The sequence below is a fragment of the Electrona antarctica genome (genome assembly GCF_951216825.1).
Source record: "Electrona antarctica genome assembly, chromosome: 10".
Classification (NCBI taxonomy): domain Eukaryota; kingdom Metazoa; phylum Chordata; class Actinopteri; order Myctophiformes; family Myctophidae; genus Electrona; species Electrona antarctica.
In genome coordinates this window covers 47,452,030-47,479,987 of record NC_136791.1, presented here as the reverse complement: position 1 = coordinate 47,479,987, position 27,958 = coordinate 47,452,030, and the positions used below count along the sequence as shown (strand labels likewise).

At 45.8% G+C, this 27,958-nt stretch overlaps 1 protein-coding gene across 1 annotated transcript in view; it reads right to left on the bottom strand.

Annotated features, from left to right (window-relative positions):
- The window catches only part of LOC306931280 (transcription factor COE3-like), a 97,454-nt gene extending 71,537 nt beyond the window's left edge, over nucleotides 1-25,917 (bottom strand). Inside the window, 6 exon segments of the mRNA XM_079512583.1 lie at nucleotides 19,467-19,535; nucleotides 22,142-22,215; nucleotides 24,074-24,129; nucleotides 24,514-24,577; nucleotides 24,864-25,020; nucleotides 25,289-25,917. Of these exon segments, the coding sequence (XP_079368709.1) occupies nucleotides 19,467-19,535; nucleotides 22,142-22,215; nucleotides 24,074-24,129; nucleotides 24,514-24,577; nucleotides 24,864-25,020; nucleotides 25,289-25,419 (551 nt within the window). The 5' untranslated portion in view covers nucleotides 25,420-25,917.
- Nucleotides 25,918-27,958: the final 2,041 nt, after the last annotated feature.

Sequence of the window (27,958 nt, the reverse complement as noted above, 5' to 3'; positions counted from 1 at the left end):
GCAAATCCTGTTTTGGTAGCGGGCCGCGCTGTTGTACGCTGTCAGCGCCGTCGGACGCAAACCTTGTATGTCCCAAACCTTCCAATGTTAGTTTTCATTTACTCACGAGCTCTTGGTATAATACGCCTCGTCGGTTAAATATTTAGAAAAAGCCACTAACCACTGAACCTGGCTGGCTTCCCTGTTTTGGGCATGTGTCATAAGCTGAAGATGTTAGAAATATTTCAAAACCTTTCAAAAATAGTGAAAATAGCAGCACAGCATGTTGTGATGTGACACATTGTGAGCTTGTATAGAGCGGCTACCTTCACTACTTTTTTAGGTAGTAGGGCATGGGTTCCCAAAGTGGGGTCCGGGGACCCCTAGGGGTACTTGAGGGGGTTCCAGGGGGTACCTAGCTCAATTAGAGATAGTTAGGAACCAAATGGACCCGTATGGGTCTGTAACTCAGAGAGTGTACACATTTGTACACTCAGAGTTAAATTAACAGTGGTTTTACATTATAAATTGGGGTACCAGAGATAGAAATGCCATTAAATCGGGGGTCCGTAGCATAATGCATGTGAAACTGGGGGGTCCATGACATGAATGTTTCGGAATCACTGCTAGAGCCGTAAAAATCCTCCCTTATCGGGGTCACTGGCATAATTTCAAATGGGGGGTCCGTGGCCTAATAAATGTTGATTTGGGGGTCCTTGACACGAAAAGGTTTGGGAACCACTGGTATAGGGCATTCATTTACACCAAAACAAAAGTTTAAATATGGACATACAAGGTCTCTGCCCGACAGTGTACGCGTGCCTCACTGTTGTCATTGTCACAGGAGTCCCGCTGTCTCGTTGGACACTGGCGGGAGGTTAAAGGGCACCAAACCGGATCACCGTGACACCCGGTGAGAGTGTTATCCCCGGGACAAATGGCTCAGCACTGGGTTAATTGATAAACTGCCGCTTCACTCCATTAGTCAGACAGACCAGGCTTAACGAACGAACACAGACACAGTGTGTCACTGTGAATATGTTAATCACGACCAGCCATTATGGGCCTCTCTCTCTTCCCCTCGGCCACCTTGTGTCTATACCTCCTTGGGTAAGGGCTGGCCATTAGGGACAGTGAATGTAACATCGCAATAGTCTTGCCGGATATCAATTTCGTGAGAATAATAATATTCTGAGAGTAATCAAAAATGTCTTTTGTTTTCGAAATATTTTCAAAAAATAGGCATTTCAATGCGTCATGAGATCATAGATCTCATGACTATGATCATTTTTGAAAGTATAAAATAGGACTTAAAGTGGTTGTAAGTAACCAGAAGTCATGCCATATCATGATAATTACAATATCCCCCAAAAACATCCCAGACGATATCTAGTCTCATATCACGATATTGATACATTATTGATATATTGCCGAGCCCTACCTCCCGGTGAACTATAGAGAGGGGGAAAAGGAAGGGGGCTGGGGGGGGGGGGAGGGGGGTTCACCTCAAAGTCTCCGCACTTGTATCATCCAAGGCTATTTATCAATGAAGGCAAGGAAGGTAGGGGGAGCGGAGCGGGGGGGGAAAGCAATGGAGAGCCGGAGAGAGACGGACAGACACAAGAGTGGTCCTCGTGGTGTTATTGAATATAAATATATAATAACCCCGTGTAAAAAATGCATCATTTGGCCTTTTCACAAAGATGGTTGTAATATAGCGCGTCTAGGTGAGCGCTGTACTTGACGTACACACTGCGAGGTGAGGGTGTCAGGGGAGAGCTCGCTGGAGCGAGAGGAGTTTTTTATTGTTGCCCAGCCCTTCCGCTTAAGTGCACATGGCTGGAAGGAAGCCGGGACCTCCAGCGCTGACCCCTGCGCATGTATATTTAATAGGCCATCAGTTGGCCGGGGCCGGGGCTCTGATCAGGATTCAGAGAGGGGCTTTGAACACCCCTGTGTATTCCTGAGCGTGCAGCCTCAAGCTGCTCTCCCCAGCTGTGTCAATCCGACTAGCGCTGTTACAGGCACCCCCAGACAAGGCGCTTGGGCAGTACACCGCCGCTCACTAGCGCCCTAATGACTATACGGCGAGGAGGAAGAGGGAGGGAAAAAAAGGAAAAAGAAAGGCAAAGCAAACAAAAACACAATAACACTTGTGCGTGTTGTTGGCGCTGCTGCTATATACCGTCTAATGAGTGGCTTTAACCCGTTTTGGGCGGGAACCCCTTTTGGTGTTAGCATTATGCTATGCTTTAGCTATTGAAAAATAGCAGATCTACAAGCTCATAGCGCGCCACCGAGTGGCGCGCTACGAGCTTGTAGGTCTGCTATTTTTGAAAAATCGAAGAACGACTGACATAGAAACATAGCTTTTTCAGATGTCAGGATGTAGAAGACTTTTTTAGAATCTGATCTCAGGTCAGAATGGGTTAAAAACGTGAAAAATAACGCCGGGTGATATACTGTACTGTAGGCTAGGGTTAGCCTTATGTGTTCGCGTGTGTGCATGCGCGTGCGTGTGTCTGTGCGTGCGTTCGTGTGTGTGTGTGTAAATTACAGGGGCCCATGCAGTACGGCGCTGTGTTTCCCTTAATAATAACAAAAAGCCAATCTCACGGTCACTGCACTCCACACACTGGTAACGACTGCAGGAACACGGTGGCAAACAGAGCAGTGCCACTCGTGTGTCTTCCCCTCTAACAAGGTATCACCGCGCGTCGAATCAAAGTGCCCGAGAGGTGTGTGCGTGTGTGCGTGCACGTGCACACATCTATATGCACGGGCGTGCATGTGTGTGTGTGCGTGCGTGTATGCGTGTGTGTGTGTGGGCAGCTTAACGAGGGCGGTTCATTTGACAGGCAATTAGTTTGCGGAGCTGCTATTGACAGCCCCTGTGCTTGTGTTTGTTCAACAGCTCTGGGTGAGTTCCACGCTCCCTGGGCTACGTGACAAAGCACCTCCGACAGGGAGCTCCTGATCTCCGCTGAGGCTTGGAGGCTCGCTCTCTCTGTGTACGTGTGTGTGTGTGCGTGTGTGCGTGTGTGTGTGTGTGTGTGTGGGTGGTTGGGGGGGGGGGGGGGGGGGGGGCATGTGACAGCCAGCTAGAGGGAGAAGTGAGGAGAGGAGAGGTAAAGGGGGGAGAGATACAAAGCCCACAAGGGTCTATTAGGGGGGTTGTTGCAAGTTAATGTAGCCACCACCCGCATTTTGTGTCGTATTTTGAAAAGGGCCTGAGCAATGATGTTGTCATTTGTTGTTTGATTGTGGGGATAGTGGAGGGTAATCTTAGGAGACACGTGGGCTCCCACAGTACATGCACACACATAAAAATGCACACAGAGAGGGATGGGGAGAGAGAGAGAGACAGGAGAGAGAGAGAGAGAGAGAGGCGATAGTGGAGAGGGAAAATATAACAAGACCCAAACGCTCTTTTATCCTTGAAAATCCCATATTCTAATGCACAGGGCCCATCCCTCTTTTTTTCACTCGCAACCGTTTCGTTTGTAGAGGCTCCGAGCTCCCGATCAATATCATTATTTTCACAGAGGATCGAAGCGCCTTCACAGAGTTAATGGGGGATTGAGGTGGTAAACGTTTACCATCTCACTGTCAGCAGTGCACTGGTCCATAGTGGGGGCCCAGATGACAGCGCTGGCCCCGCTGTGGACACACTGTGTGGAGATGTCCTGCACGTCGACAAGGCTGCATGGACTGTCAACCGCCTGCCATGCCCTGGATGGCCTGAACACATCAGCCACTTGAGTTAGCCCGTTTAGGCCCTGACGTCGAAATAAATAAAAAGTCCTCTTGCTGGGATGTTTGCGAGGGACCTGGGGGCTAAATCTTTTATAAAGGGTCCATAGATGTCAAATCAATCATCAAAACATCCTTGCCAGAGGATGGTCACAGAAACTTAGTCTGTGACTCAACTATCTGAAAGAATATATATTCAAAGATCTGTGCCACATTTTCACGATTTTTCAAAAATAGCAGACCTACGAGCTCGTAGCGCGCCACTCGGTGGCGCGCTATGAGCTTGTAGATCTGCTATTTTTCAATAGCTAAAGTATGACGTAATTCTTAGTTAAAACACCAAAAGGGGTTCCCGCCCGGAATGAGTTAGAGCAGCAGCATGGGCCGTGACTTTCTGCTAGAGCTAACAGAAAACAAACTGGCCGGCTATAGCAGCACAGCCACAGCACAGCGCCAAGCAGCGCATGGCATTGTTAGCACCGACATGGAGGAGAGTAGAGACTGTAAATTGGGAGATATAGCACACACAGGTTAGCCTAGTACTGTATGTTATTCTAAAGCAATGATGACATATTTTCCGTTGTGTTTAGTTTTTTTTTTACAACCAGCACATATGGGCGTTTAATTAACAAAGGTGGCAGACGAAATGGCGTAATAACGGTCGTTGTTAGCCGTTTTCAACTTCGCATCAGCTGTTCGGCAGGATTTCTTTTTCGGGGGCGGGCGGGCGGGCGGGGGGGGGGGGGGGGGGGTGGGGGGTGGGGGGGGTGTGGGTGGTGGACCCTAATCTGCAGCTGGCAATGCCAAAGCACATTCTCCCATATAGCACAGCATATGCTAAATAGCTCTTCAAGCACGCAGATGCATTGCTGTAAAATAGCTCCCCTGTCTGGGATATCTGCGTCTCCCAGATGGGTCCCGGGCTGTGCCAAAACCGCATCTCGTCAACAGCTATGAACTATGGCATCACATGACCACGGGAGATAGGAGGGAGTCCTTTTCTGGTCTCGCCTTGGCACGACGCGGTCAACCGATGCATCATCGGAGAGCCTTTGCACACTTTGTCTGTCATGGACAGAGGTAGCTCGCTGCGGGGGGGTGGGGTGGGGGGGTTGGGGGGGTTTAGGGAGTGAGCCTTATCCGTTTCAAAGTGTCGAAAGTTCTATTCGACAAACTGGAGAACGGAACAAGAGTTTGGCTTCTTGATTCTTTCTTATTTTTTTGGTTCCGCTTCTTTTTTTTCTCAAATTGGGAAAAAGGGGGCTTAATCAGGAGAGAGTTGGAGTTGATTTGGACTTGCATAAGGGTGTGACAGAGCAGCGAGAGATTTCATGGGACGTTTCACCATGATTCATTTTAGAGTTATTGGTTTCCGCCCTGTTTTAATCGCCCGGCGGGGTCGAGCCAAAAAAAAAAATCTCTGAGGATTCCCGGCGAGTTCTCTTTCTCTCTCTCCCCGGCCCCGTTCAGCAGAAAGGAATTTGGGTGTGCAAAGTGCCTCACGTCATTCGAGGCGTCCTTCACAGCTTCGGGGGCCCTTAATTCAAACCACATGGAGGCCAGCGTCCGGTTACGGACCTCTGCAGAAAAAAAAAAAAAAAAAAAACAGGACACGCTCCCATTGGCTGCTTCGGGATGGGAAATGGGGTGTCTCGTTGGAGAAAGATAACAAACACATCTAAGTAGGAGTCACAACACGGCCAAAGCACACACACAAATTCACATGCATAAATATACACGCAGATGTACATACACACACACGCCGTATATACAAATATACATGCGTTGCACGGTAAAATGTTAACCCATTTTGGGGCGGGAACCCCTTTTGGTGTTAGCATCATGTTATGCTTTAGCTATTGAAAAACAGCAGATCAACAAGCTCATAGCGCGCCACCGAGTGGCGCGCTACGAGCTTGTAGGTCTGCTATTTTTGAAAAATCTAATAACGACTGACATAGAAACATAGCTTTTTCAGAAAACTGTCAGGATGTAGAAGACATTTTTAGAATCTGATCTCAGGTCAAAATGGGTTAATTTATCCATTTGTACCTCCGGGAGTGTAGCAGCACACATGTAACCAAATGAACCCGTGTACGGGTCCATTCGGTTACATGTGCTGCACTGTGTCGAATGAACACTCTGGATTTTACTGCGTATATACGCATACACACAGTCACATACAAATATACTGTACATGCATATACACAAATACACACGCAGCTGGTTGGACGGGACACTTATGGGCCCTCGAAGGCTGTTTGCTTGACATGATGGAAGAATGAGCAGCAGCCTCAGTCTGTGATATTGCCTCCTACTCTTCATTGACAAGCATATATATTTTTTTTCGCTGTTCCCAACTGACTTCGCGGCGCTGAACTCCATTTATGAATTATCTGACATATTTCCTGCTATTTTTCTGACAGCAGTACTCAGAGGAAATTTCAAGGCACCTTTCTCCTGACAAGTAGAAATATCAATATTTGAATAAATTGCAGATTTGGATCTCCGCACATGGATGCTCTCACCCGCCACCGGCGTGTGAGTGTGTGCACGGGTGCGTGCGTGCATGCGTGTGTGCGTGTGTGTGTGTGTGTGTGTGTGTGTGTGTGTGTGTGTGTGTGTGTGTGTGTGTGTGACAGTGTGTGCATGTGTGTGTTTGTGTGCGTGTGCAAGAGAGAATGAGATCGTGTGTGTGTGTGTGTGTGTGTGTGTGTGTGTGTGTGTGTGTGTGTGTGTGTGTGTGTGTGTGTGTGCATGTGTGTGTTTGTGTGCGTGTGCAAGAGAGAATGAGATTGTGTGTGTGTGTGTGTGTGTGTGTGTGTGTGTGTGTGTGTGTGTGTGTGTGTGTGTGTGTGTGTGTGTGTGTGTGTGTGTGTGTGTGTGTGTGTGTGTGTGTGTGTGTGCGTGCCTGTGTGTGTGCGTGTGTGTGTGTGTGTGTGTGTGTGTGTGTGTGTGTGTGTGTGTGTGTGTGTGTGTGTGTGTGTGTGTGTGTGTGTGAGAGAGAGAGAGAGAGAGAGAGAGAGAGAGAGAGAGAGAGAGAGAGAGAGAGAGGGAAATGGGAAGGGGTTTGTTTCATTCTGTTACCACGGTCTTATCCCCCTGAGCCCGGAGGCAGAAATCTGTATGCAGCATTTCATTAGGGGGGAGCTCGGCTGAGTGACACGTGAAGCACACCTCGCCGTCGACCTGATGAAGTTTACTTCCCTCAAACGACAAAAAGCCACTTTGTAGACTAGCCTTTTTTTCTCTCCCTCCTCCTCCCCATAGAGGAAGAGAGGGGGCGACGGCTGTGCAACAATAAAAGAATCATGAATGTCGTTTGAGCGAAAAAATGACAGGTCTATCTGTACACAAATATTTCTCTTCAAGAAAAATTGCAAGCGTCAGAGCATTTCCTTTTTACTGCAGGCTCTCTTTCTTAAAGTGGCTAACGTGCGGCTTGTTACAACTGTCAGTGTTCAGAATATGATCACCTTCAATTCTAAAGCGTGAAGAGGAAACAGCAAATAAATGCTCCCCCCCCCCTCCCCCATACCCTCCTCCTCCTCCAAAAAAAAAAAAGAAAAGATAAATTGGAAGCAAAAGTGTTATTTTTCATCTGGGTTGGGAAATGCAAGAGTGGCAAGTGTTATACATGGTCGCGGCGGTGGCAATCCACCCGTTGAACGAAATAATTTACAAACAAATATGGCATTGTGCTGGAAACGCTGATAAATACACCGTCTGTGCATGAGAGGTCAATGTCAAGCATCCATAACACTCACAGCGCTGTCTCCTCCCTGCTCCCGGTGTTACGTATGAGAGACTCCTGCCTATCCGTCTCACTCTGTTTAGCTGCAGCGGCTGCCGCGCTGTCTGCATGTCCGCTGACACCGCTGCTGATAGATCGCTCTCCTTGCCTCGAACCCCCACCACCCGCCCGCCCCCCCACCCACCCAACCCCTCTCTCTCTCCATGTCCACCTCCCCCCCTTGCCGACGCCGACCCCCCCAACCCCCCCACCCCCCCACCCCTGTTTCGGGAGAGAGCCTGAGAAATGGCTTAGCCATGCGAGAGGTCACTCAGGTACGAAAGGGCCGTGACCCCTGTGACCCCCCCATGCTGACCCCTGTGACCCCCAGAACATCGTACTTTCTCCCTCTCTCTCTCTGACGGAAAACAAAAACAAATCTTATCGCTGCGCCTCTGCAGCGATGAGGGCGAGAGGGTCTCATACGTATATATCAATGTGCTTCTTTGACAATCATCCATCCACATGACCTGTGATTCCTCTGACAGGGTCTGCTTGACACTTACAACAGAGGGGTGACAGTGCATGCGTTGTCCACCTCGCCTCCGCGCATAGGCCCCCTTATCTCCTCCTCCACTCTCCATCTCTCTCCATCCACTGCTCCTTCCTCCTTGTGTGCACAACTTAATAAGCAAGTGAAGGGGTAGATTCCCATTATGGAAACCCTGAAAAAAGGCACAGACATTTCCCCCCTTATCTGGTATCTCCATCTGGAGGAGGCTCTCTCTCTCTCTCTCTCTCTCTCTCTCTCTCTCTCTCTCTCTGCCCCCCTCGTCCAATCTCTGTGTGTGTTCTGGTGAGGCTATGCTGCTGAGATGGCTTTCACTCTCCACTGGCCACAATGAGATTGGCCAACCAGGTTGACTCTATTCGAATCGACAACCCATTTCAATAAAGTAACAAAACAGAACGGAGTGCTGATGTTGAATAAAACATTCTTTTAGGGGGTAAACTACAGAGCCATGCGGTCGGTGGTTGGTCTTAAATAACAGAAATCTTTGAGATAGTAGTTAAGTGTTTAGGAGGCAACCTGATAGCCGAATGCTTAGGGTTGCATAACCACATGGGCTCTAATATCTGACAGCAAAGTCTTTGGTTTGATTCCCCGGCTATAGCCGGACCATTTGCTTGTATGTCTTGCATTTGCTGTCCTTGTTTCTCTACACTATCTACCTATCAAATAATGTCTCGGAAAAAGCCCCCCCAGCCAGACATCGACATAAAATATCCAGGTCTATCACACATTATTATTAAACTGTCACAATGTGACACCCGGTTTTGCTTTAAAATGTTTTAGCCGTCATATCGGGCGCTGCCTTAACACTGTTTTTCATCCCTCGATGCCTCTTGCCTCTGCTATCAGATCAATTATGGCCGCCTCATAACCAGAGGATATGGCTAACAGACTAATAAAGATTACACTGAGGTCAGCAAGTCACTAATCCCCAGCGTTATTAGTAAAAACAAAGCCTACAGAATTTTTTTTCCGCCATGCACCTCATCACATCTGAGTGTGTCCGTGCACGTGCATAGGGTCCGAACATAATACGGTGTGACTTAAACCATACAATGAGAAGAGAAAATAAATACGCTAAGAGCAGCAGGGGTGGACAGGGCCAGGCCTCTGTGGGCCTATGTCATCACTCCCTCCGGTCTCTGCCGCGCTCCCCCACCACCCGAGGGAAGGGCCCGGTGATTACGGGGGCTCAGCTTCCCTCTAAGAAAGCAAACCGGAGCTGCAGTCCAAACAAGGCCGAGCCCGGCGGTGAGAGGAGCGCAGCGACGCTATAGCGGCTCGGGTTTACCGTTTGCCTCCGACCTGGCTGGCCCCCGGGCCCGCATTAGGACCCCCCCGGCCTGGGCCTCTCCTGGACAAACAAACATCCAGCACTTAAACACAGTCGAGGGGATGAGCGGCGGCGAGGGCTTGGTGCCACCAGCGCTGCGCGGAGAAAGGGAACCCGATCCAATTGGATTTGCTTTATCACACCATATAATGACTCTCAGGCCCGGCTTCGCTCCAATGGTAGAAAATACAAAGATTTAAACAAATAAGAAACATGCCTGCCACTCCGTCCTGTTTAGGGGTTCGGGCCAGAACAGGCAGCCCCCCTCCCCTCTACACCTCCAAACAGATGGGGAGGCATCTCAAAAATGTTCTCTGCCCCCAGGGACATGTGGTTTTCCCCATCATTATATAACTGTAAACTCCTGGATGTCAGAGATTGGGGATAATAACTTTCAGATGTTCGGCAGCCATGAGCCCGAGCCCGGGACCTGCTGGATGGGAACGGTTATTTGGCAGAGAGGGGAGGAAGTCCGAGAGATTATAGGACTGAGATGTGCTGCGGAGAAAAAACTGGATCTGGACTGAACCTGCACTGTATGCCAGGTTGCATGTGTTGCAGTGTGCACTGCACTCAGCGCTAATGGTGACTGCATGGGAGGCAGTGTCCATGAAAGCGTTTGCATGTTTGTGTGTGCGTGTGTGTGTGTGCACGCGCACATGTGCGTGTGTGTTTGTGTGCGTGTGTGTGTGTGCGTGTGTGTGTGTGTGTGCGCGTGTGTGTGTGTGTGTGCGTGTGTGTACTGTGTGTGTGTGTGTGAGGGCGGGTTAACGAGGAAAAGAGTGGCCAATTAATATCAAAACCACAGGAAGTCATGTCATCGTGTTAACGCGCAGAAATCAAGCCAAAGTGCACATGGCTGATCCCGCACTTTTAGCATCCCGTCTCAATTGTGGGCCCGGATTGGATATGACAGCTCCAGCGCCCCGCCAGCGCCCCGCACCGCACTGCAGATGTGCAGCTAATTCGAAAAATGGACACGCCTACTCGAATAAAAACGAGTCCTTATAGAGGTGTCATCCTGTGAAACAGTTTTTACGGGTTTGTCTCACATGGGTGGCGAGGAGTCATTGTTCTATACTCCCACTGTCGCCTTCGCCTGACGGGCCGCCGCGCTGACCATATGGTCAAGGTTTCTTCACTTAGACTCACAATACTCTCATGAAATGAAATATCTCCTCTCACATATTTATATATCCGCTGGTCACTACAATAAAACAAAAAACAATCGCAGTTTTGTTGTTTTGTTGTTGTTGTTTTTTTTCTTCTTTGAAAGTATATATTGAACGTGGTGCTGAACAAGCAGAGGAGTGTTTTTTATTGTAAATCAATACTGGATCGATCGGCAGCCTGGGTGTTGAATATGGATCAATATCACAGCAGGCTGCGGAGGAGATCTGATTTCAATTGGCAAGAGGAGCCCGCAGCAGGTTTCCATCAAGCGGTAATTCAAGACATGGGAACATAAGTCAGATGGATTGATATAGACTAGCCAGGACCTTTCTTGCCACTGAACCAGCACAAGGAAATTTCTGTCATATATCATTAACGCAGTTGGGGCAGGCTGTAAAAATGGGGGCTAAGCCCAGAGTACCTCGCTGACCCTCGATGCGTAAGAGGGGGGTCAAGAGCTGCATAAACACTCCGATATTAGGACAGGATGACTCTCTCGATCTGGTCTACGTAGGAATAGAAACATGGACTCGTCTCTTCTCTCAAAAAAGAGATGGTGAGAGGCTCTGCTTTCACAGTTCACACACAGACACGCCACAGTGCGGTCGTGTTCTGTGGAACTTCTGGTACTGATTATGGGGGCGGTCAGCCCGAGATACATAACTGTAAGCTGTTGTTAATTTACTAAACAAATGTCCTGGAGAAAGGGGCTGGGTGTGTGTGGCGAAATATTTTCGCTTGTGGGTTATCGTGTGTACGTGATCTTTATTCAAACCACATATTTTATTTGTTTAAGCAGCATAACGGAACACATAACAAAGAAATTAACTGGACACAAATGTTTCCCCGGGTGCAATCGAGTGATGTGTGCATGCTAAAAGAAAAAGGGGGTCACTTTGTACATTCATCACTCGTTCACGATTCCCGGACAGAGAGGGGCACTGTTCCAAATGACAGCATTGTAAAACAATAAAAACAGAGCTATAGTTAGAAATAACTTGTCACTTTTAATAAATGACACAGGTCCAGGGCTCTTTCTCAGGGGCCTCTCCCTCCGATACATCCCGGGCACCCCTGGGGGCCAGCGGAGCAGGCAGCAGACCAGCTCGTTTCCCCCGTGGTAACTGATGACCCTATCCCTGAAATCCCCCCCCCCACCACCCCCCTCTCAACTACCACCACCACCACCACCATCTTTGTCCTGTGACCCCAACGCCAGTGGGAGCAGGACCATGTCCGATGAAATCCTCCAAACTGCTTCCCCATCCTAATCTCGCCCGTGTCACACTACAAATTGCTACATTCAGAAAATGGAAATAGATTGAGGTGGAGACAGGGGGGAGGAGGGACAGGGGAAGAGGGAGGGAAGAAAGAGGAGGGGGGGGGGGTTGGGGGGAGGGGGGGGGGGGGGGGGTGGAGTGTGTGTGGAGAAGCGCATCGACAACCAGTCCCCTAAGAAAAATACTCGAGGAAAAAGAACGACTCGGGAGATCCCAGCGAGGAATCACATCTCGGCGAGCATATTGATCTGATTTACAAAACCTCCACTCTAATGCGAAACAAATGGCGTGGGCGTGAACTGGTACTTAACCATAAAACCCCAGCATTACTCCGTCTCCGATGAAATACCACATATATCCCTCAGCAGGGCCTAATGTGCTGTTTTACGGCCAGATACGACTGAGGTTGACCCAACAGTTTGTTTGACAATTAGGGGGAACCTAATAAGGATTGAATGGGAGTGAGAACATTGCCAAGAGAAAGAAAAAGAGACCTTTTTTTTATTTTCTCTTTTTTTTAAGACAAGAAAAAAATGGTCAAAAAAAGGCAAAAAAAAAGACGGGGAAAAAAAACACTGTTCTGTGTGACCTAAATCAAATGCGATTCATAGATTCAGGGTGGGTAGTAGTTAGAGAAAGCTCTTGCGTCATTAATGCTTTAAGAAAAACCAAACAACATCTTCAAAACAGCTACAGCTAGTTTAATTATAAAAGAGAGCTGTTAAATATTTGAGGGTGAGTGTGGCATGTTTTATTTAGTTTAGATTTAATTTCAATAATGTAAGGTCTCTTCATGGCATGGCCCTGTGGCGGGCGGCGGTTGCACCGTTGGAAAACTGCATAAATCGCAGTTAGATTGTTTTCCTTCGTAATACGAAAATAAATGCTTTGCGTCAACTCTGCGGCTGCCGTTCAAGCACCCCTGTCAGTGGCGGTGCTCCGCGAAGTCGACAAATGCGCCAGAAGACGGGGAAGTTGAAGCAAAACAAAACTCTGATAACCTTTTCTCTCCAGTGTGTGTGTGTGTGTGTGTGTGTGTGTGTGTGTGTGTGTGTGTGTGTGTGTGTGTGTGTGTGTGTGTGTGTGTGTGTGTGTGTGTGTGTGGTGTGTGTGTTTGCATGTGCAAGGGCCAGTGTTTCTCTTGGCCCAGCCTTCATCCCATCACCCCAGCTCTGGCCTTGTTTCTGTCAGCACAGAGAACCAGGGGAGCAGAGAGAGTTGGTGGAGGTGGGGGGTGGGCTGGCGGGGTGAGAGAGAGAGAGAGAGAGAGAGAGAGAGAGAGAGGAGAGAGGGAAGGGAAGGAGGGAGAGGAGAGGAGAGGAGGGGCTGGGTGGCGGTGAGGGGGAGGGGTTGTCTCCACGGACAGATGGACTGCTCTTTCTCAACACATGTGGAACCATGTTTCGTCTTTCACTGCCGTCAAGCCGGAGCCCAATCCGTCGCTCTGTTGGCCTGCACCACTCTTTTCGTACTGCACACCTCTCTTTAGCACACCGTGTACACACACACACACACATGCACACACAAACACTCATATGCATGTCGACTCGACACACATGTGCACCCCACACACACACACACGTGCGTGCCGTGCACACACGCACAAACATCTCGTTCTTTTCTCCGCACACATGTTAAAGTCATCACCCCTGCTCAGCACTAGTAAAACACAACACCCCCGGCTTCTCTGCTGTTGTCAAGTCTTGCCATTAGCTGATGCCACTGGGGAATCCTACCCCAGTGAGGTGGGTATCCCGTGGGAGCGCCAGGCACCACGTTACGTTCAGCCGCCACTCATGTGAACCCAAACATGAGAGCATAATTTGGAAAATATCATTTATACTCTGAGTCTCTGTACGTGTCTTGACATTTACAAACTGCGATAAAACCGACACGAGGGAGGAGGGAATAGAAAACAGGGCGAGAATAATTTGAGGTAATGTTTTGCTTAGTGAACAGTATTACCCAATCCTGGATGTTAGGAGCGCTGGAAGGAGGTTCTGGCTCCGGGGCTTGCGGAGAGGGTCTGGGTTTCATTTTTCGAGCAAGTGCAAGCCAACGGAGAGCTGCCAAGTACAGCTTTCGCCCTCAACACTTCCTGCTCTTCCCCTGCCCTGGCTCACGAGGAGACAGGCTTCACTCAAACAGCGTGTCAGCCCTGGCCAGGGGTGGTCGGTTTATTCTCCCGTTTCTCAACGGGTGTCAAAAACCTCGCATCTGTCACACGAGTTACACACAAAAACAGCCGTAAATAAAATGCTGAGATGGAAATGACTTTTTGAGCCACGGACTTTGGGGGAGTGTGTGTGTGTGTGCGTGCATGCCTGCGTGCGTGTATGTGTTTGTGTGTATAGAGACAGAGAGAGAGAGAGAGAGAGAGAGAGGGAGAATTTCCAATACAAGAGCAACTGTTTTAATTGACTACTACATTAAGAGCATCAAAACATGGTCCAATGCTTGTAAAGCTACACTACTAGTATGATGGAAAAGAATCTGCAAGCAGCACCTGCAGCATTAAGACTCTCAATAACAACAACAGAGCGCTTCTGTGACCCTTCCATTGCATCATCCTTTACTTATGGCTGGTAGGAGCGGAGTAGCGCATTATCACGTCCTGCGTGTGTAATTTTAATTGCCCCTCGGCAGATGCAGTGAAAACATGTCATTTAGGTACTTCATAAACAGACCTCTCTTTGCAGGTTATCAAAACAGTGAGGGCTAAAAATCACGCCCTCTTTTCCATTTGGTGATGTGTAATTAAAATGGTTTTAGAAATCCTCTTTGACAGTCCAGGGCTTAGCCAAAAATGTAAATGACATTAAAGGAGACAATGAATTTAATTTTGTTTAATGTCCCCTTTCACTGATTCTCATTTACATCACATTTCCGCATAAAGGGCTGACCTTATAAATACTGGCATTTGTTCAGATTTTTGGAGGTAATCACGGTTCTGCAAAAACCAGATGGGAGCGCGCACATTTTCCGATTTGTTTCTTAGAAGGCTGAAGAAACCACATGTGAGATGGTCTTTTGTTGTCGGTAAACAACTAGACAACAAGTAAAGTGCAGTGGGAAATGACCTCGTAGGTGTTCCATAAATGAACGATAGCGCTAAGTCATTTAGAAAATACAGGCTCACTAATGAGGGACATAACGGAAAGCTAAGCAAAATTTACATTACGCCAAAATTTAATTGCATTAACACACGAACAGGTGCGGTGAGGCCTTTATAAATGAGCTAAATGAATAAAAGCCTCCCACAGCACAACCATGTGTGCTGACCAAAAAAAAAAAAAAAAACAAGAGACAAGGGGAAAAAACAAGTCAATGTCATGAATTATTCAGTGGCTGGGCAGCACTCCAAAGGTCAGTGCCCTTTGACCTTTGTGACAGGAAGTGAAAGGGAGTGGCGTTGCCGGTGGAATAAATGGAGCTGACATGTTTAGATCCAAGACTAGTCCTTTTTCTGAATCAGAGCGCAAATTGACTTGGGATTCCAAGCCGTGGGAGCGTACATTAAATTCAAAATTCATGTATGGTTGCGTGCGCGCTGATAGTGCTCTCTCTCTCTCTCTCTACCCCCATAGCTCCCCTCGCATAATCTGCTGCATCTCCTCGGTGTAACGTATGACCTTTGAACTCTGACAGGCAGAATGAGTCATTTTCCCTCCTCTTTCAACAGCATGTGCTTTCTTATTACAAAATCCATGTGTAAGCCTGAACAATGTATCTAATCTTTCACACGCGGGGAAGACAAAGTCAATATGGGAGAGAGTGAAGACAAATACCGGTCGAGAAGCGTCATCCCAAATTGAGTTATGTTTGGCTATACACTGCTCTACATATACTGTAAATGGGGGAAGCGCCTAATCAGATATTGGGCACCTCATCACTATACCTCTCAGGACTCAAATTACCGTCTGAATAAACCCACGCCCCCCACTTACTTTAAGACGCCATTAGCTTATAGATGTGACATCCATTCCACCGCTGGCTTCATAAAGGCGGAGATATGATTATAACCAACTGCAAAGTGCTGTAGTCATAGCAATAGAGATACAATTAGTGACTAAATGAAATCAGCGTCTCCGTTATTTCTGCCAGAGCCAACATAGTCTCCAACATTTTCATTTCCTGATGATGAGGAGACTGTGGGGAAAAATATGTACGCTAACGCAACTGGAATACAATAGAGGTTCTTTTACACAGAGCCAGAGATGGACCAGCTTTCCCAGGAGGTACTGAAATCCCCCCACAAGAACGCACATATAAACACACAAGAATTGTAATAAAAATAGGCTCTTTCTTCATCCAAAAAATGAGCATGAATAATGCAAGGGGCATCAAAATGTAAGTGCTGAAATATTTAGTCACCAAACAGTGTTGAAACTTTGTGACAGCTGTTAGGCCTGCAGTACATCTAACCTTTTTTTTTTCTTCTTCTTTTTTATTCAGTTTTAAAGAGAATCCTTCCTCTTCAACAAATCTGAGTGAAAATCTGTATCAAAACTCTGAGAGGAAAATAGGGTAAACAGATGTCTGGCTTGACCGCCGGAAAATAGGACACATTTGGAATGATAAGTTTCCCAAACTCCGTTAGATATGCCAGATCCATGGGAACGCCAGTTAATGTCTTGCTAGATGCCAGCTAGCTGTGTGCGCTTTCCCCCTCGTACCATCTGGGAAAATGTTACAGCAAATGAACGCCATCAATGATTCACTCCCAAATCTGTTTCTTAAGGTTCGGCCATGCTACTGTTTCTCTAGGAAATAATATGTGGCAGCGCTAGCTAGTTTCTCGTACTGTAATTGTAGACAGACGAGTCATGCCTGATTCAACAATCAAACCTCTTCTCTAAGGTTTATGTCACTCACTCAACGATGTTCTACTCAACTGGAAATAATCTGTTTTTTTGCCAACAGCAACCGCAGGACATAATGACAGATGTAACAAAATAAATGGCTGTAAAACATGGTGTCTTTAAAAGCTCGCCTGCCGCAAGTTCAGCGGGAATAGCCAGGTAATTGCGGTAAATAGACTGAACCTAGTAAAAGCCCACAGTGTGTGGCAGTCATGTCAGCACTAGTGCATGATTTTACCACTTGGTTGCCTGCCGTGTCGCACACTGAAAATAGCAGCCAGAGACACACATTCCCAACGCGTGGCACCACGACCTGACCACGAGCTTGTAGATCTACTATTTTTGGTGCGCGACACCACACCGGCGCGCAACCAAGTTATTAATCCAGGCTTAACTCTGGCTCAACCCAGCAACCTTTCACAACTGCCCCTACTCTGCAAGCCTCCTCCAGTCACTGGGAACCGGCGTGGGTCTGTTAGGGTGAGCTGACGGGCTCATAGTTACGACATGGAGACAATGGGAGGGTCTAATGAGGAACATATGCTTTTGTGATTCAACAGAGCCGCTCATTGTGCAAGGAAAGGGATACTCTACTCCTATTCAGGCTCGTCACAATGAAAATCGGAGCCCTCCCTGAGCCAGTTGAGCTTACAATATCCGTCCCCTTCTTTTTTCTCTCTCCCTGTTCTTCTTTTCTTCCCATCCCTCTTTGCTTGACTTTAATTCTCCATGCATTCATTTTGCTTATTGTACTTATGTTACATGTTTTTGTCCCGCAGATTGAAGAACAATGGTGTGAGAAACTCAAAGCAGTAAAAAAGGCAGCCGAGCGACACAAAGCAAACATGAAAGCAGCGGAAATTAGACAAACAAAAGTACACGTCTCAAGTTATATGTTAATGTGTGCCGCGCTATCGCTCCTCCGCAACACATCTGACCAATATATGAAGCAGTCCACTTTGTAACAGATACAGCACATGAAGCCCAGTCTAGCTCTCTCTCTATATATATTGTCCTGGAGCACATCAGCAATTTACATTTGTATATCATGCTCTGTGACTAATGCCACAACGCAATATAAACAGTCTCTTAACCCATTCTGGGCGGGAACCCCTTTTGGTGTTAGCATTATGTTATGCTTTAGCTATTGAAAAATAGCAGATCTACAAGCTCATAGCGCGCCACCGAGTGGCGCGCTATGAGCTTGTAGGTCTGCTATTTTTTAAGAATCGTGAAAAGTGACATGAAAGTGTTTGAGAACGACTGACATAGAAAAACATAGCTTTTTCAAGAAAACAGTCAGGATTTAGAAGACATTTGCAGAATCGTTCCCAAGTCAAAATGGGTTAAAGCATAACCCACAGTATAAACAACACATATCCAAGTACTGTGTGTGTGCGTGTGTGTGTGTGTGCGTGTGCGTGTGCGTGCACGTGTGCGTGTGCGTGTGTGCGTGTGTTGGGTGCAGACAGCAGTAGCTCTGGTAATCCATCCAGGCTCCCAGGGCAGCCAGCACTCCTACTTCCTGATGCATGAGAAGCCGCTCCGAGTGGAGTGACGGCAACAACTGCTCAGCCCTATTTGATTACTAATAAGAGAGTTGTCCCCTCTGTCAGATACCAGGCATTCTCCACTAAGCAAACAGTGATTCTGGCTAGTCAAACATTAGCATTGCTGTCTCTCCCCCCGCTACGTGGCGAGAGTTACATTGAGATTGACGCCGGAATCGTGACCCCCCTATCCCCCCCCCCCCACCCACCTCATCCGAAATGCACCCCACCACCACGAACCTCAGCAAACCCGCCCGCCCGGCCCGACCGACCCCACCCCAAACATGTTCAGTCGGAGGAAGATAGAAGTGGGCCCGAGGAGGGTAACATAAACACGGAGGTGAGGCGCAAATGTCAGTGGCTAAAAACGATATTTCCTAACCCCTTTATAGAACATGATGAAGGCAACATCAATGTACTGTATAAACCCCCCATCCCCTCCGCCCTCCACCCCCCGAAGCTTCAGAAAACAAATGGCTGGTGTAAAACGTTGTAAAACGTTTATCCATTCTCGAAAAACAAAACTTCCAACAACCTCTAAAGCTCAGGGCTAACTTGAGAGAGAAAGAGAGGAGGAAACTACAGTCAATAGAGGAAGAGAGAGAAAAAAAACCCCAAAACAACTATTGACAATGTAAGCATCGCCGCCGTAAACAAAGAAGAGGGAAGGAAGCCAAACGAACGTGAAGTTCTCCTAGGCTAATTAGGCCTATTCCCAGCATGATCCTCCTGTGATTGAAACACCTGTGATTGAGCAAACCCTAGCCAGGTGGCGACCGCCCCTCAGAGCAACACCAGGTACCTGGGAAAGACGCCCCTCAGACACTCACACAGAGTCGGCCGTGGTTCCCACACTGTGGGCTTGAGGGTGGAAGTCAGCCCACCTGGGTACCCGCAGACACACCAGGAGGGAGCTCTCACTCATTGACGTGTTGCGTTCATTGGCTTATCCATTTGCTCACTCTTCCATTTCGCTCATGGGAACTCGTTCACTCTCTCACTCACTCATTCACTCACTCACACACGCACGCACGCACGCGTATGCGTGCGCACGGACGCATGGACTCACGCACTCACGCATGGACTCACACACGCACGCACGCACGCACGCACGCACGCACGCACGCACGCACGCACGCACGCACGCACGCACACACAGACACACAGACACTCACTCACGATATTGCTTAGAAATGCCAGTCACACATAGGAGACTAGATGAGGCCTACCTGTCGATGATCACAGGGTCTGATGGAGTCTCGTTCCTGTTTCCACAGCTTTTCTTGTCACAGCATCGGCTAAGGACACAGACAGACAGTGTGTTTCAGAACAAACAATTTTCACAGTTTCTTTTTGCGCCGTTTTGTTTTTAAACAACACACCTGCCCGCGTGCAAACATATTGCCTCGTATAGCTGTTCTGATACAAGCGAAAATAAATAGAGTGAAATATCCTCCACCACATCCATCCATCCATCCATTCCATTGATGCTGATGGCTGATAAAAATGGTGAAAACAACATGTTGTGTTGTTTGGCTTAGCGTCGAAGGGGAGGGGAGTGGAGCGGGGAACAGGCCAGGAGGCAGGGGAGTCACTTTTCACAGCTTCAGCTTTTGTTTACCTCTAATTGCCAAGCTGCTATTTCTGGGGGAGATGCAAGGTGCCACCCTCAACCAATATTTCTGAGGGGCATTTATCAATTATGGCCTCAAACGCACTAATCTATCCCTCACCACATGTTTCAACCATCTCCCCCCCTATAAGCCTATATAGCTAACTGCCTTCAGTTCTTTTGATTGGAACTTGAATCAAGTGTGTGTGTGTGTGTGTGTGTGTGCGTGTGCGTGCGTGTGCGTGTGTGCGTGTGTGTGTGCGCGTGTGTGTGTGCGTGTGTGTGTGTGTGTGTGTGTGTGTGTGTGTGTGTGTGTGTGTGTGTGTGTGTGTGTGTGCGCGTGTGTGTGTGTGTGGGTGGGGAGGGGGGGGGGGATAAATCACAAATACAGCATGCCAGCTTCCATTTGAAATGAAAACATATACATGTGTATGGATATGATTGATTAGTGCCATATGGTGGGGAGGGAGAGAGAAAACAACATCTTTGAACGAGGCTATATCTGTCAGTCAACCATATAGAATTTAACTTTGTCTCATATCCGGCATGTCTATGCAGTAAAAACCTATTAAAGAGACAAGCTTTGTAGATAAGGTGCTGCGAAAAAACATCAGAGCAAATAATAGAACTCAAAGGATGCTGTTTTCTCGTGCCTAAAAATATTTGTTTTAAGTGGAGTGCGGGGGGATTATTTTTTATGAAGGGCACTTATTATGTGTGTCTGTGACTGATAATAGGCGGCCGTTCTACTGTGGGTCCTCGTTCCTATACAGCCAAATGTACTTCCCCTGTGACGGAAAAAAATATTACCTCTCGAGCATGAGCATATTCAACGTGTCACAAATAAGTGATGGATGCATGTATAAATTGAGCGTGAGTGATGAGTTTATGCATGGAGAAAGACAAATCATTCTCGCCTCTCTCTCTCTCTCTCTCTCTCCTCGTCGTGCTGCACTTGCTCACAAGCAGTAACTTGAACAATGCACCGATGCAACAAAGGAGAGGTTAACCGACAGTATCCGAATTCAATGTTCACAAAGCTCATGCTGAGCTCAACAATAACAACAAAAGACGTTTTTCCTTTTAGTATCAATGACATCGCTGAATGGCACGGGGGGAACATGAGAGGTTGAGATTTATGTGGTTAAATGATGCTAAAAGGCTGGTTGATCATTGATGACAGGTGGGATCAAGCGAGAACTGACTCTCTTGCTAACAGAGAGAAAAACTGACTAACAAGACAGCTATCAGAGCTTGATAGATATGAAATCACTGTATGCATAACTTCATACTGTACTGGGTAACACATTGTGTGTTGTCAGCCTACATGGTGCATGCCATGGGGTACTGGTTTGGGGGGGGGGGGGGGGGGGGGGACTGGAGGACACAATTAACCATGTGTGTAATTGTGTCATTGATTGTTTATTATTATACATGCAATTAACCTGACCCCAAAACCGAAGTTTGGATTATATTAGGGCTGTCCATGTGTTTGAAATGAAAGCAGACCCCATGCTGAGGGCTTCTCTTTACAGGTGTATTATCCCGTTTTATGCGGGAACCCCTTTTGGTGTTTATGTTATGCTTTAGCTATTGAAAAATAGCAGATCTACAAGCTCGTAGCGCGCCACTGAGTGGCGCGCTACGAGCTTGTAGGTCTGCTATTTTTGAAAAATCGAAGAACGACTGACATTAGAAACATAGCTTTTTCAGAAAACTGTCAGGATGTATAGAAGACATTTTTTAGAATCTGATCTCAGGTCAGAACGGGTTATATATGCACAGTGAAATCCTCAGTGTTCATTTATCCATGTGTGTGTGTGACGCTGTGAGTGTAAAATGACACCACGTGGACACACTCATGGGTCCATTTGGTTTCATGTGTACACTCTCTCAGGGTTAATCCATTCTGACCTGAGATCAGATTCTAAAAATGTCTTCTACATCCTGACAGTTTTCTGAAAAAGCTATGTTTCTATGTCAGTGGTTCTTCGATTTTTCAAAAATAGCAGACCTACAAGCTCGTAGCGCGCCACTCGGTGGCGCGCTGTGAGCTTGTAGATCTGCTATTTTTCAATAGCTATAAGCATAACATAATGCTAACACCAAAAGGGGTTCCCGCCCAACATGGGTTAAATGAACACTCGGGGCTTTGCAGCGTGTCAGTGCTATATAAGTTTGGATTACTGCATCAATGCATGAGTGGCTAAATGTGTTATGGAGGGAGAGGGTGAATGTCTTTTTTAGCCTATACTTGCACAATGAATTGAGTGAAAAGAAAGGAATGCTTACCTGCACATTATTTCATGAGTAAGAAGAACTCTGCACATTTCAGGATTCTTGTCTTGACCCTCATAAATTATAGCCTTTGAAAGAGAATGAGATGTTAATAATATATAAATACAGTCACCACTGTACTGTGACTATATATTTCAGAATTAAACAACTAAACCAACTATACACTGACATCTCTTGTATTTCACAGCACACATATATATATAGCATTGCAAAAAAATATTAATGCATGATGACATTAGTGACCAACACAATTGTGAAGAAATAATTACAATTAAACAATTAATAATTTCAATTGTTATAGCAACCAGAGCAGCAATATTAATATAACAACAACAACAATCATATTAATATTAATAATAATATTAATATTAATTATTATTATTATTATAAATTATATTAAAAATCACAAATATTTTTTTCAACACACACACACACACACACACACACACGCGCGCGCGCGTGCATGGGAGGGAGAAAGACAGATTTTCACGAGGAGAGATCCAATAGAAGTGTCATCAATATGCTTATAATCTGGGGATATTTGGGGGAAAGTGTTAATGGCCAATCTGTTGTTTATTTTGAGCCGCTAACAATGATCTTTCTGTGGATAAAAAGCGTGTCTGGTGGTACGGTTGAGTAATTTTTGAGCATTGGCTGAAACAGATGGCGTGGAGCTATCAGTTCTGCCGCTCTTCTCTCTCTCTCTCTCTCTCTCTCTCTCTCTCTCTCTCTCTCTCTCTCTCTCTCCCTCCCTCCATCCCTCTCTCCTTCCTCTTCTTATGCTAAGGATAAGCCACTTTACTCACTCATACGGATATATATATATGTATACCAAAAATGCAATAGCGTGCATGGCGAGTCATTATTAATACAGCGCGCTAAAATGATAAAATAATCAACATATTTTACCAATTGTAAAATGTCTTGCATGTCGGCTGCAGGCCAGCACATAATGTGGATTTGTAAAAGTGACAAATCTGAGCATAGTTGTATCACATTCTGGCTGTGGCAAGGCAATTCTGCTTTGACTTGATGTATCTTTTTTTGTTGGGCACCGGGTGATTATCTATATTGGTTTGATTTATGTCGCTATTTGCAGCTGTAGAAACAGAAATCCATAAACTGCTTGTTCTGCGTCATTGACTCGGATCATTCGCACAGGAATGTTCCCTGCGTCTAGTGTGTGGCACATGCTTCACGGCTCTATTCAGAATGCCTCTGCTTTAAACCTCAATTTAATAACAAAAACACTGCTGGAAAGCTCAAATTCGACTGCCTGATTTTATTTTATGAATTGTAATTGTGTTTGCTGGGCTGTGTGTTGGGTTCAAATGTGCATAAGACATGGTATAAGCGACGTGTACATTTCGCCATAACTTAGTATTGCATGCACTGGAGTCTGTGTGTGGGGTGCGTAAATTGAAATGAAACATTGCAGACATTATGATTTCTAACATATGGGCTATGCAAATCATACAAATTCAATGTGTGTGTGTGTGTGCTGCTGTGATATTACATTTGACATTATGAGCGAAAGTCAAATCAAATCATGCACCATACTGCAGACCCTTCCTGCAGTTCAAAATGTAATGCTGGACAAAACTCAGTCTAAAGAAGGCTAGCCCCTCGGTCAAGCAAAATTGACTTTGCAGCTATGCAATGTGATATGGCCCAACGTAAACAGACAAAATGGAAGCTGTCTCTTCTTGTTACACTGGTAATTTGATTTTCTTTGGAGGATGATTGCATTTTGCAAACGCACCTGAAAATGCTATATTTCAGGGGTGACAATTTGCGCAGCGTGTTAAGTTTTTGCACCGGTGAAGTGTAGTCGGTGAAGTGTAGTCGGTGAAGTGTAGTCGACCGGGCAGTGCATGGATTGGGGCACATTGGGCATGCTGGGAAACACGAGTAACAGTAGCTTACCTGCTTCGTCATTGAATCGATTAAGCGTATGTAAAGATCCTGTTCTGTTCTGACGCCTGGGAAGAAGAACAAAATATATAAGACTTGTTATAGGAAGAGCATATGGGCTGTATATAGTTTGTAAAGGAAATTATACATGTCTTGATTTTACACCAATTAAGAGAAAATAAAATAATTATTTTACATCCATTATAGGCTATAAGTCATTGTTGAATTGTTGTTATTAATATTATTGTTATTAATATTATTATTATTATTATTAACCTATATTATTATTAATTGTTTTTGGTTGTTATTAATATTGTTAATATTGTTATTATTATTGTAGTAGCCTAATAGTAGTAGACTATAGTAGTTATTATTGTTGTTATTATTTTTTAAGCCTATATAGATTAGTGTATACTGAATGTTTTCAGAACATTAAAGACTGCTTTACTCACCATTGCTGTACAATAACTGTAGTTTGTAATGTATCCCATTGTTAGTTTTTTCACTGTTTGGTTCCTGCAGGAGACAATATAGTGAAAATCAATATCCTCAGAAATTGTCTTTTCACATCTATATCTATTGAAAGGAAATGAATAGTTTGTGGGTGGAAAAAACAGGAAAATCTGCCTTCATGCAACCGTTGTCTGTCATCAACGGATTGAGTTAAAAAAAATCAATATAGTGCTGCACGTCACTCCCCTTACTTACTCAATTGTCATTTCAAAGAACACGATCATAAATTTCAATACATGTGCAGATTATCAACAACGGTGATGTTGTTATTCTCAAAATAAGCGCTTACTTTATCCTTCTCCACAAAGTCCACAAAAGCTGTCCTTTCGATCTCCACGGGCTGACCCTGTCTGTCATACAGAGCCAGGACGAAATGGAAAAAATTGGATTTTCGGAGGTTGGAAGGCGGCTGCTTTTCATAATGTGCCCGTGCCAAGCCAACGCCGCTGCGGGGAGAAAAAGAGACCATCTCGGTTAAGTACCGGACACGGGGGATAGATGATGGAGCTGATGAAAACATTGGAGATGCACAAGCACGCTTTGAGTATAATGGGGGAGATTTCTTGATTTGTCACAATAAGGGTAATCTGATGTAATGAAAGAAGGGGAAGCCGAAGGGGGGCATTGGGAGACCGTAATTGATACAGAGTATTGAGGGGATTGAGGGTCGATATGAGGAATGCGTGAGAAAATCAGATGATTTGGCATGCGTACCTTTGGGCGGCCGTGTTCGCGTCCACAACCCCAGCTGTGTGCATCCAGGAGCGGACCGAATTCAGTCCACCCAGCGGTTCCTCCTTCATCGTCGTCCCACCCCGCGGTATAGTTTCCTGAATCCCAAACATTTAGGACGATTTGCGTGGAAAAAAAACGCCTCCTGCGAAAAATTAGGTAAATAAACGTCCAGGGCAAGCGTTATCCTTCGGGGTGTTACAGGATAAGTGGCGAGAGAGCCGCTTCACACTTGCGAGGGAAAACCCGGTCCACAGGTCTTGCCTCTCTCCCTCTTCAGTCCGTCCTGCGTTGGAACGTTGTGTGAACAATTCTCAAAGTGCTGTACTTAGTTAGAGTGGTATCCACAGACTGGAAGAAAAGTGAATTGTTCAATAGGCGAGATTTTTTTTCGTTGTTGCTATTGTTCCTCTTTTGTTTTTTGGCGATTCACAGAAAAATCGATGGCAGTTGTTTGTGTTTTGGTGATGCTCTCAAAGTGGCGAACATCCCCGAAGCACCAGCATCCAAAACCTTCAGGACTTCTCGTTGAATAAAACCACTCCTGAAAAAGGTTGCCGCGTCTCCGCGAAGAAGACAAACACAGGCAAAAGGCTGATCACCGGTGGAGGTGTTCCTAGTACACAGGAGAGGTGGATAAGGGGCCTTTCGCGTCGTGCAGGATGGATGGGAACATGCAAAACTAAGCCCTCTTTCCCCGAGGACTGAAATCTTTCCCGGGAGCCAAAACTCTAAACCCACGGGAGAGGCTCTGTCAGAATATGACGCTCACGGGGCGTAGCTTTGACCATATATGGAGCTCTGACGGTTCCTGTCAAAGCAGTGGCGCTCCACTATACGAGAGCAAGCCTATAGCAGCAACCTGAGAACAGTCGCTCTACTTTTCCTCTTGCTTAGGCCTATGTGGTGAGTTGAATTTTTTTTTCTTAATGATATGAAAATTCAACGAGGTGTAAACCATCACACAATATCCGCTCAGGAAAGAAAAATATATACACTCGGAATTCATAGATTGTCATGGCTTACATTTAACCATGTCTGGCCTACATGTTAATAGCTTTTAATTAATATTAAATGAAACCTATATCCATATTGTTTATTTTCCTTAACTTTCATTACATTTATATGTCATTGTGCAACGTTGACTTGTTGAGATGTGTCTGCTCACTGGTGTAACGAAACAAGCACCAAAGAACACATTGACCATAAATCTTAATTTTTCTTTCCCAGCTATTATAGATCGTGTTTCTTCATTTAAAAGTGTATAATTTGATGGTGATTATAATGACGCCGCGAGATAATAGTGTATTTGTCATTACAGTTATTATTCAATCAAGATAAACGAGTTTACAGAAGATAATGTGATTATAAATCAATTAGATTCATTCTTAGTTTAAATATTTAAACCGAAGTTGTTAGCCTTCGTGCATTCACTTATTTTGCTGTATGCTGCGTATAACATAGACATGTGTCTTTATGTATTTATTTTTAATTTGGTTAATATTATAGACCACAAAATACGAGCATTTTAATCACTATAGATGCGAGTCTGACTTTGACCTGCACGTTTATTCGTGTCAAACCAAATCAATCAACCACCTCCTGATGCATGCAAATATTTCACGGTTTTCATATCACAGCCTCTTTTGACATAGCTACTAATCAGAGGATATAGGTGTCTGGTGCGGTGGTGCAACATGGTGACATTAAACAAACTTGAGGGGAAATCCATGGCTTTGTGTCGCCCTTTTGTCTCACGCACGTCCTGTGAAATCAGTAGTAATCAGAAACATCTTAATCATTTTTCTTTTTTAAAAAGAGCCCCACATGTCCGAGAGTCTGTCTTGTCCGAGAGAGAGAGGAGCAAAAAGGAACCAATTCGGTTCATTAGTGGTGAAAAGGAGGAGAGCCATGGATGGAAGAGAGGAGAGGAGGAGAGGAGGGGAGGGTGTATAGCGAGGAGGAAGAGAGATGTGTGCTATATCCTGAGCAATCTATCTAGCTGGTGCTGAGGGTTAATAGCTGCTGCCAAACATAAGTGAATTATAAGCTGTTGCTTGCACCTTTCACAAAAATCTATTGGCAAATTGCCTCGTCACGCGACGAGGGTGTGAAAATAATATTTTTGATCATTTAAAGGGTGCGGGTCTCTTTACTTATTATTTCTGGGAAATATCAAGCAAGATTCGTATAATAGGTTATCTTCATCATTGACATGTTATCTTTTTTTTGTCCCTCCCCCTCTTAGGTGAAACAGACCAAGAAGTGCACGTTGTGATGATTATCGTTTTTATTCGATTTTTTATTTATTTTATTTTTTTGTCTGTTCTGTCGAGATTGCAAATATCTTTCTGATCTGCCCCAGAACTCACTGTTTTTTTTGTGTGTGTTTTTTTGCACACGGTTTCAAGTCGTTTATTAGAACTTAACCCCTGATTACACGCACCGAGGCGATTCAAATCTGATTATCAAATTAGGAGACTTTGAGACAAATCCTCTTAGATCTGATACTGTTGACTGGAGAGGGAAAATGGATCCCCACACCCGTCACGTAGGTAACGATGCTGTCCTGAAAGGGGGCTTTAAACCGTATTTGACAACAAATGCAGCTGCCACCGCTATTTCAGAAGATATTAGAGGAAAATGAATGCA